Source organism: Pseudorca crassidens, chromosome 6 (assembly GCF_039906515.1).
Source record: "Pseudorca crassidens isolate mPseCra1 chromosome 6, mPseCra1.hap1, whole genome shotgun sequence".
NCBI classification, from domain to species: Eukaryota; Metazoa; Chordata; class Mammalia; order Artiodactyla; family Delphinidae; genus Pseudorca; species Pseudorca crassidens.
The window spans coordinates 118,741,472-118,751,873 of NC_090301.1; the positions used below are offsets into that span (position 1 = coordinate 118,741,472).

General features: G+C 55.7%; 1 protein-coding gene across 5 annotated transcripts in view; it reads right to left on the reverse strand.

Annotated features, from left to right (window-relative positions):
* The window catches only part of TFCP2L1 (transcription factor CP2 like 1), a 61,982-nt gene extending 57,837 nt beyond the window's left edge, over positions 1–4,145 (reverse strand). For 4 of the 5 annotated variants that reach the window (XM_067742180.1, XM_067742182.1, XM_067742178.1 and 1 more), the window contains exons 1-3: positions 4,000–4,145; positions 3,343–3,372; positions 384–535 (exon numbers count right to left, since the gene is read on the reverse strand). In XM_067742180.1, the coding sequence (XP_067598281.1) occupies positions 384–535; positions 3,343–3,372; positions 4,000–4,061 (244 nt within the window). In that variant the 5' untranslated portion in view covers positions 4,062–4,145. The remainder of the gene's footprint in view (positions 1–383; positions 536–3,342; positions 3,373–3,999) is intronic. The other variant, XM_067742179.1, reaches the window with a different exon arrangement.
* Positions 4,146–10,402: the final 6,257 nt, after the last annotated feature.

Consider the following 10,402-nt stretch of genomic DNA (forward strand, 5'->3'; position numbering starts at 1 on the left):
CTCCAGAAAGGGCAGCTGACCTTGTATACCAAAGGTGCTCAATCTACGTCCGGGAAAGGACACCGGGTGTGGTCCCAGCAAGTAGTAATTATAAGTATGGTTGCCAATCACTGAGCATCATCTGCTCCCTGGAGGGCCCATACGAGGAATGTGAACCTTCACTCATTTGGCCTGAGTGAAACATAGCTGATGTGTCCATTTCTCAGATGAAAACACTGAGGCTCAGAAGTCTCGCAGCTAGGACACCAGCGCTCCTTTCCCGAACCCCAACTCTCCCACCCTGACAAGGTAACAGGCCCAAATGGGTCATTCAGGTCAACTCCCCACTCCTGGGCGGTCTCCCCAGCCCCAGGCTCCACCCCGGCCCGGTGCTCCAGGACTACCTTGGTTGAGGTAGGTCAAAGTCTCTTCGTGCAGCTTCACAGCTGGGGACGTGGCGGCACACAGCACATACTGCAGGGGTGGCAGGCGGGCCTCGTTCTCGGGGGACAGCTGGGGCTCCTCCTGCTTGAAGATGGGCAGGGCGAGGACGTCGCTGCAACACAGGAGGGAGGGGTCAGGAGCCCATTCGCAAAGACAGGGCCATGTGGCCAGCCCTGGTGTCAAGGGCAACGCAGCCCAGCATGGCGCAGCAGGCGGGTTCAGCCTACCACACCGCGTGTCACAGATACTCTAAGATGCTTTCCAGTGAGGGAGACCAATCCTGGATGATTCTACTTTCACGCCAAGACCTTCGAGAGATTGATTCAGATGCCGCCTGGTTGCCATCCACAAGAGTCTGGCTTTTAGAATAAGAGCCCGAACAAAATTTTTAATCTTTTTGAATAAACTGTCCCAGTTATTGGCCACTTCTCAGACCAAGACAATTTCCTGTCCTCCGGACTCTGGAAACCATGCAAATGGAGAAACTGCTTCACCCACCCAAACTGAGACAACCCTCCACCCTTCTAAAAAAAAAAGGACAGCTGGCCCATAAGCCCTATTTTAAGGGTCATACTAATATCTCCTAAACGCAAAACAAGAAGGACCTTGGTTTCTGTTCAGTTTTCTTACCCAAATGGAAAATACTGAGATGCTCAAAGATTCTTTTCCTCCACCTCTAAACAAAAATCCCCATCAGATCCAAAAAATCAGCCTAGGACTGGATAACTTGTTTCTGGATGTATTTCTTAAGTGCCTTCCCAAGGAAAATAGAAATCCTTGAGAACATGAAGGACCTAAAGCAGGAGAGACTTGGTTACGCTCTCTGGATTATGAACAGATTATGGCACGGACACCCATGCCAAAAAAGTGCCCGTGCCCTTATCTTAATAACCCTCTACCCTCGGAGCATCCTGGGTTCTGAATCAGATTCACTGACCCCACTTCACTATATAAACAGCAGAGTCACTGGTATAATCTGCTCCTCATACAGCACCACAAACGAGTAGCTCTAAAACACAGACCCGGCACACACCCCAACATGTCGCAACAACTCTCAGAAGGAAAAGTCTGGCTTGGGGCTCACGTGGAAAACCTCCCCTGTGGGGGGGCCACCCCTGCCACCATCCATGGCCCTGGCTCTCCCACCCCACACCTTCCTTTGCCCGGACCGGGGCACACTCCCAGCCCAAGAGGTTATCTAGGAACAGGGGAGAAGCAGGCAGGCGTGCTCCCCGGGCGATTGCATAATTTTGTGTTTGCCCAGACCACGTTAAGTTAATAATCCATGGGCTGGTGCCTTTAAATTTAAAAAAAGGGAGGGATGCGGGGAGGAGGGTGGGTAAGAGCCATCACTCAACAGTAACTTGTTTCAAGCCTGGCATCCTTATTTGCTGAGCAATAAAGTCACCAGGACATGAAACAGAAGGAGGGAAGAAGGGAGTACAGGCCGCTACCTGGGAAGGTGAGACAACTTGCAGAGGTGCCGCTCAGTGAGGAGAGGACCAAAAAGAAAATGCACAAACTAAACAAAAGGACAAGACCTTTGCTCTAGAGCCAGGGGGACCAGAGGCATATTCACTGACTCTCACCTTGGCGTTCACCGAGGTCAACCTCTCCAAGGGTGAACACCCCAGCTTCCAAGAAGTGAAATTAAAATAGAGTGTGGGGACCTCCCTGGCTGTCCAGTGGTTAGGACTCCACGCTTCCACTGCAGGGGGCGCGGGTTCAATCCCTGGTCGGGGAACTAAGATCCCGCATAATGCTAGGCATGGCCAAAAAAAAAAAAAGAGTGTGGACCAACATGCTTTTTAATCCATGCTCCCCAAACGACCTTTCACCCCAACTCGCACCCCACCTCACCCCGCTGAATGCAATACCAAACTCCTAAAAGGTACTCCCCAAAATCCCATCTCCGGAGCAGGGGCACCTCCCGCCCAAGAGGAGAATTATTCCCTAAAAGGATGACATTTTCGGTATCCAGGAAGTTTTAAATACACTCACTTCTCCACTCAGGGTCACCTCCAAACTTATTTCTAATCTATGGCAACATACCGAATGGCCACAAACTATAAAATTCAGGCAAAATCACACCTAAAACTGCATGGCGCGGTACAATAAATGTATCCCATTGTAGCATTTCAAGTAAGCGAACAGACACAGCCTTCTGCCAGGGATTAACATCTGCCCAGTAGGGGACTTGCCTGGCGGTCCAGTGGTTAGGACTCCACGCTTCCACTGCAGGGGGCACGGGGAAGTAAGATCCCCGCGAGCCGCAAGGCATGGCCAAAAAAAAAAAAAAATCTTCCCGGTGGGTTTAACATCCCCCAGAGAAGTCTCCCTCTGGTGACATCACCATGGTCTGCAGAGAAGCCATCAGTCCTTAATTAAGACCCTAGACTTCTGCCATCCCCTACCACTCTGGCCCATGATAAAACACAGCAGACACATTACATAAACCCAATCACTCCTTTGCCTTCTGAAATGGGGATGCCTTCGGGGACGACTACTGGACAAATATCTATCAAAAGCCAGGATTTCCAAATCACCTGTACTGCTCAATCTGACTTGAAACTTCTAGGGACCAAAAATAAAAATGAAATGAAGCATGCAGGACGGGCTCTCACTGTGGGGCAGCCTGTACCAGCGACTTCCCACCTAGGTCCCACAATTCACTTTCTCTGAGCTCACACCAAATGCCCTTTGGGTTAAATTAGGCACATTTTATAAACTGTGACTAGGATGGAAATAAAGACAGGCTACAGCTGGTTCAGTCGAGTTCAGAAAGTGAAATGACCGCCCATTAGTACCCGGCCAGCTGCACAACAGGGAAAAACAATCCTCCAGGAACTGAAGCTAACGGAGGTGCCACTTCCTTCAAGGGGACAGGGGAGAAAACTTTGCAAGACAGGCAGGACTTACTTTTCCCTTTGAAGAGCACTAGTCAAATCCCTGCAGAAGAAGAAAGATTTCCATCAAGGGCAATCAATGTGCGGGCCTCGGGCCTACACACGCAAGACCACCTGGTGGGAGGGGGGACCCTGTCCCTCCCAAGCCTCCGCCCGCCCCCGCCGGCCCGCGAGGCCCAGCGCAGGGCCGCGCTCGCCGCTCTCTCGCCCCTCGGCCGGAGCAAGGACACTGGAGAGGACGCGAGGCTCGGAGAGGGACCGGGCGGAGAGGGGCAAAGAGCAGGGAACTAGACTCCCCGGGATAGGCTCCAGACCGACGGCAGGAAGTTTCCTCTTCTCCGACGCGAGCGGGGAGAGGAGAGACAGGGAGGCGGACGGCCCCGGAGAGGCTGCGGCCAGAGATGCGCGCTCTGCGCCCGCCGGGGTCGTCGGGGAAGCAGCCCCCGCGGGCACCAGACTCCGCAAACCCGCCTCCCGGGGGGGGGGTCCCCAACTCTGAGCGTCGGCTCCCGCTGGGGTCGGTCCGTCGGTCCCAGGCGGGACTCTGGGCGGGTCTCCCTCAGTCCCCCAAGGGCAGACAGAGGGGAGGCGGGGGCGCAGCGGGGGCGCTCCGGACCCCTGGCCCGGCCGCCCCGCTCCCGGCCCGCAGACCCCGGCCCAAGCCCCTTACCGCAGGTAGCTGCCGGAGTTGTGCTGGTTGTAGTGCTCGGGCTGCGTGTGCCAGAACAGCATGGCTGGGGCTCCGAGCCCGGCCCGACCCAGGCGCGCGGCGGACGGGACGCGGGGCGCGCCGACCTCTCTCGGGCACCTGCCAGCAGCGCTCCCGACCGCTGGGTCCGCCCGCCCCCGCGCATTTATGGACTGCCCTGGGGGCGGGGCCTCAACCGGACCCGCCCCCAGGCTGCGCGGCCGGGAGATGGCTCCAGCGGCCGCCTCACCTGGTGACCCGCACGGGCGCGTCCTCCCCGGGAGCGAGCGCGCCTCCAGGGCGGCGACCGCGAGCGGGCGGCGCGGCCGCGGGCGGGGGCTGAGGCCCGGGCTCCATCCCGGCCCCCGGGGCGGGGCCCAGGTAACCATCACCGCAGCCCCGGTGTCACCGACGCGCCTCCTCCGCGCGCCCATTCGCGCGGCCCCAGGGCGGGTGCCCAGGGCGGGTCCCCAGAGCGGTACCGCGGTTGGGGAGAGGCCGCTGTGAGCTTGGATGTCAGGGACCCCTACCTTGCTCTGCCTGACCCCTTCCCTTGCTCTTGCTTTTTCATAGCACTGTGACACTCTCAGAAATCGTATTTTGTTTTGTTGTTTAATGTACGCTTGTGTATGGACTGTCTGTCTCCAAGAGGGCAAGGCTGTGGACTCTCTAATTCACTGTTCTATCCCCACCGCCTAGAAAAGTGCTTGGGACATAGTGAGTGCTCAATAAATATTAGCTGAATAAATATTTTTAAAAAGAAATGCATCAAGTGAGTAATCAGAGAAGGCTTCCTGGAGGACGCGACCTTGAGCTGAGGCCTTATAGATTCAGAGGAAATGCCTCTGTGAATATCCGGAGGGAAAGTGGTTCCAGGCAGGGCAACAGTAAGCAAGGCCCTGCGGCTGACCTACTTTGGTGTGGCCTGGGGCTGGGTGACCCAGGGGAGAGCTTAGGAGGTGAGGTGGGCACGGTGAGTGGGGCAGATCAAAGAGGGCCTGGCAGACCCTGGCAAAGAAGCAGCTGGGCTTTTATTCTAAGTGTGTTTTCAGCAGAGGAGTTGCATGTATGAGCTGCCTTTTGGAAGGATCAGTCTGGAAGGAGTGTGGGCAGTGGGTCACGGGGGTGGGGCAGTTAGGACGGAGTGGAGGTCAAAGAGCCATGACCCACACCCGAGTGACCTTCACACCCCACCCCGTCCCCACGTTGGTCCAGTGCCTGGCACAGAAGAGCTGCACGTTCTATCCCAGACTGGTATTCAGAGCAAATAACGTCCCCCGGAGACCGTGGCCCAGAGCTCCCAGCTCCCCCAAGCATGGGGGTGAGTCAAAGCCTCCCTCACGCTGCTCTCTAGGTCCCCCCTGCCCCACTGCAGCCACTGGTCACAACTGGCAACCACTTCCTCTGGGCAGCTCTGAGGGCCCACCACCTCCCCACTGCTCTCCTGCCACTCAGATCCCCCTTCACGGATGGATTTGTTGCACCAGCTACAGGCAGGACTATAAGCAGACAGCCCGCAGCCTTCCGCCCCAGGGGCTCTGTTGCGGAGAGCCTCCTTGCCCAAGGTAACCCCCTGTTGGGGTGACCCCAATGACTACCCACACAAAATATCAAAGTCTGGCCATCTCTGCTGATGGGCTGTTGTAGGCTTAGGATCCCCCGTGGGACCAGTCAGAGCTGTCACGGGACCTTCTTCATACACTCCTGTTTCCTTCCCATCCCTTGCATGGGTGTTAATTTCAAGGGCACCTCCAAATAAACATCCTGAACGCTAAGCTCCATCTGAGGGTCCATGACAAGTCCGGTGTTCACGTGGGAGGGGCTCTGAGGTGGTGTAGAAACAGCGTGCCCTTTTCTGGATTCCCTCACTGGGCAGATACCCCCAGAGCACCTGCCGCGTGCCAGGCATGGCCCTGGGTGCGAGATGCAAGCTTGCATTCTGACTGGAGAGGCCGGTGGGTGAGCAGCAATGACAGTGCAGTGTGATCAAGGATGTAGAGGCTGCCCTGTGAATTCAAGGGAGGACTTTGGAGCTCAGAAAAGTCTCCCAGGTAGTGTGATGTCTCCTGATGGATGGGCGGAAGTTTGGCCAATCTGTGAAATCAAGGCTGGACGAGGGTCTCCAGCTGAGCACGCAACCTGTGCAAAAGCCTGGAGAAAGGGCATGGGGAGCATGGGAAGGAGACGACCCTGATTCACATCCAGCTTTCCCACCTGGCTTTGTCAGGATGTGTGGGCCTGGATTGGGGTAAATGGACCGCATGCGGCCTCTCACGTCAGCATGGTCCTGGGACTTGCTTTGACTGTAGAATACAGGTGTTCCAGTTCCAGTCAGCCCTAGGAAGCCAGGCAGCTTCTGCCTGCACTCTCCTGGAGCTCTGGACCACCGAGGGGAGAGTCCAACCGCCCCGCTGGAGAGCAAGGCCCACCAGGCCCCACCCGTTCGGGCCACCAGCAAGGGCCGTCTTGGCTGGGCCAGTGGATCTGCTCCAGCAGACACCGCGTGGAGCAGAAATGAGCCACCCACCGAGCCCTGCCCAGAATGCAGCCCTGAGAGCAAACACACAGATGCGGCTTTAAGCCACGAACAGGGGACATGGTTTGTCTCACACCACCGGAGAGATGATTACTGGACCCTTTGAACCTCAGTCTTGCCTTTGGTGAAGGGGAGTGATCAGGCTTAGTTTCAAGGGGGTGATGACACTTAGGGTCAGTGAGCGTAGCCTCTCGGGAATGACCAGCCTTCTCTGTCCCTTGAGGTGACTTCAGACCTTCACTCCATTCCTAGATTTTGACTCTTTTGTTTCTGTTGATGCTGCACGGCTTGAGGGATCTTAGTTCCCTGCCCAGGGATTGAACCCAGGCCCTCGTCAGTGAAAGGGCCAAGTCCTAACCACTGGACCACCAGGGAACTCCCAGATTTGGACTCTCCTGAGTGTAGGATTGGCAATGCCCTTGGAGACTGCCTCTGAGTCATGCTGTGTGAACAAGGATGCGTACCCCTGCCTGTGACTTGTCATCGTTGCACAGTTAGGACCAGCCTGGGCCCCAGGGGCTCCCAGTCCTGTCAGGAGAAGACAGACGTGCAGGCGATAGCCTATCAGTCTCTCTTTTCATTTTGTAAATGTCCACAGTTCACTTATGGTGGACTTTTTTTTTTTTTTTTTTTTTTTGGCTGCGTTTGATCTTCATTGCTGCGTGCGGGCTTTCTCTAGTTGCAGCGAGCGGGGGCTACTCTTCCTTGCGGTGCGCGGGCTTCTCATTGCAGTGGCTTCTCTTGTTGCGGAGCACGGGCTCTAGGCGCACGGGCTTCAGTAGTTGTGGCATGCAGGCTCAGTAGTTGCGGCTCACAGGCTTAGTTGCTCCTTGGCATGTGGGAGCTTCCTGGACCTGGGATCGAACCCGTGTCCCCTGCATTGGCAGGCGGGTTCTTAACCACTGCACCACCAGGGAGGACTATTGACTTTTACTCTGTGCCAGGCCTGGCGCCATCCCCTGGAGTTTGCCAATGCTGAGAAGTAGGCTTATCACCCCATCTCACAGATGAGGAAACTGAGGCTCAGGAATCTGAATGCCACAGCTGGGTTTCGAGGCCAGAGCTGAGAGTTCAGGGCCTGTGCTCTTTGGTTACCATCAATTCCTGTCCCGAGGCCTTGCGTTTCTTTCTTCACATGAGGCTGGGCAAACGTGCTGGGATCAGAGGTGTGTCTGCTCCTAAGGAGCGGCCTGGGGCCCCACAGAGCTGGTGGGCAGGGGTGTTCTCCTGGGGCGAGCCTCTCCCTTGGGCCCTATTATGCCCACAGGCTTGGGGACAGTGGGTTGCAAATACAGAGCGGGCAGCATCCTCCAGCTGGAGGCCAGGCCCGCCCCCGCTGCTGTACACTCCGCCCAGGCAGGGGAATGGGATGGGCCTGGTGCTGGCAGGCGGGAGCCCTCCTGCACTTGGTGTCTGGCCTGTGGGGCCCTCTTGACTGTACCTCGGGCCCTGACTCCCGCTGAGGGGCAAAGCCCCAGGCAGGGAACACACCAGAAGCTCCCATCTGCTGAGCCCTGGCTCTACACAGGCATTCATTTCACGAATGCACTCTCTCCTCTACAGCCCTGCAAGGTTCGCTGCGATTACCCCAGGAGGCTCCAAACACTGGAACGACCTGCCCGAGGCGAGGGGACTGAGATCCCAGATTTGAACCCAAGCCTCCTGACCTTAGGCCTCTGGACTCGGTGCCCTGTGCCGGTGCCGCCTCTCGGCCCCCAGCCTAGGCCAGGGCATGGGTGGGGCAGCTGGCCCACCTCACCCCATGTGCACCCAACAGCTGGGGGAGGCAGGGGTCTCCAAGGCCCTCAGGAGCTGACAGCCCTCCTGAGGAAGCAGCAATCTTCTGTGAGTCTGTGCCCCCAGCGGGCTCTGGAATCTCCTAGGCAGGGCCCACGTCCTCCTTGGAAATGCGTCCCCTGCACGTGGCGTGGGGTCCTCACACAAAGGCTACTTAGGAGCTGCTCTTCTAATGTGAATGACTTGAACTGACATGAAACACCATGGGAGGGAATTCCCTGGAGGCCCAGTGGCTGGGACTCAGTGCTCACATGGTTGGGGCCGTGGTTCCATCCCTGGTAGGAACTAAGATCCCACAATGGGAGACGCTTCCGATAGGAAAATCACTAGTACTGTCGATTATGCAATTAACTAATGTTCTAGGAATAACATAGAATTACGCACAACATTCAAAAAGTTCAGCCCCCCCGACTTCCACCCCATCCCGCTCATCAGTGGGCCTCCTGGGGACTCTTCCCGAGCTGTGTGGCGCCCATGAGCACGCATGTGTCCGAAGGAGGCTGCGGGGGCCACACTAGGGCTGCCGGGGCTGCCCAGAGATCTTAGAGCTGGATAATCCTGGCAGGCTTCCTTGGGGAAGGAGAGGCCGGTAATCTGAGCTGGGTTCCAAGGGAGGTAAGATTTCTGTAGATGAAAGAAAACAGCAGGAGGTTCTCCAGGCATGAGGAACAGCATGTGCAAAGGTGCCGAGGGAGGAGAAAGTGTGGTTCTCTAGGGGGACAACAAAGTGGGAGCCACAGGGAGTAAGAAGGGGCCAGGTGACCTCTGACTTCTGGGGAGTGGACTGGCTGTGTTGCGTTGGGCAAGTCACTTAACCTCTCTGTTGCAGAGTTGCAATGGACATTTACTGAGGAGTGCTCTTGGGATCAGCAGCTGTGGGCAGTGGGGGTGAAGGAGGGAAGATGTAGGCAGACGGGCGAGTTAAGCTATGAGAGCTCCATGGATCCTAAAGGGACCCGGGGACTGGAATGGCCCTCCGAGTTTTCTAGAAATGGGACAAGGAAGTCAGGTCTTTGTATACTCACACTGACCAGTAGCATCAGGCACGGGTTGCCCCTGGGGAAGGGAGGGACCTTGGCAAAGTGACTCAGCTGGTGGCCAGTCCTAGAGAGGGATCCAGCCAGTGCTATGCTCTGAGTGCCTCGGCCTGGGAGGGCACACCTGGGCTGGACGTGACCATGCTCTCCTAGCTGAGCCTTTGTTTACGGAATGAAGACGCCGCCTGCGTCTTGGAGCCGTTGGGAGGACTAAGCAAGAGAGTGTTCAGGATGCTCCCAGCTTCCCTAAACACTGTCAGCTTTTCTGCTGCACATCACCAGTCTGAGTGTTCACTCCTTCTCGAATGTTCCAAAGTGTGCAGTGGGTAAAAAACCCCAAGTCCAAGTTAGGATTACATTCTGATGCAAGTAACAGCAACCTCGACATAAAGACAGCTCAGGAAAAAAAAAAAAAAAAGACAGCTCAGATGAGATAGAGGTTTATTTCTCCCTCAAGTTCTAAAAGTCTAGAGTGTTGACACTGTCCGATACGGTGCCAATGAACCACATGCGGCCAGTGAGCAATTGAACCATGGCTAGTCTTACAAATGAACCTGTCTACGAGACAGAAACAGAATCACGGACATTGAGAACAGACTGGTGGTTGTCGAGGTGGAGGGCACTGGTGGAGGCGTGGAGTGGGAGTTTGGGGTTAGCAGATGCACACTATTATATAGAGAATAGATAGACAACAAGGTCCTACTGTAGAGCACAGGGAACTATATTCAATATCCTGGGATAAACCACAATGGAAAAGCATATTTAAAAAAAAGAATGTATATATACGTATAACTGAATCACTTTGCTGTACAGCAGAAATTAACACAACGTTGTAAATCAACTAGACTTCAATATAAAAATTGATAAACAACAAAAAAGAAATATGGCTAGTCTTAACTGAGATGTATTAAAAGTGCAAAGGGGCTTCCCTGGTGGCACAGTGGTTAAGCATCCGGCTGCCAACGCAGGGGACGTGGGTTTGATCCCATGTCCGGGAAGATCCCACATATCTTGG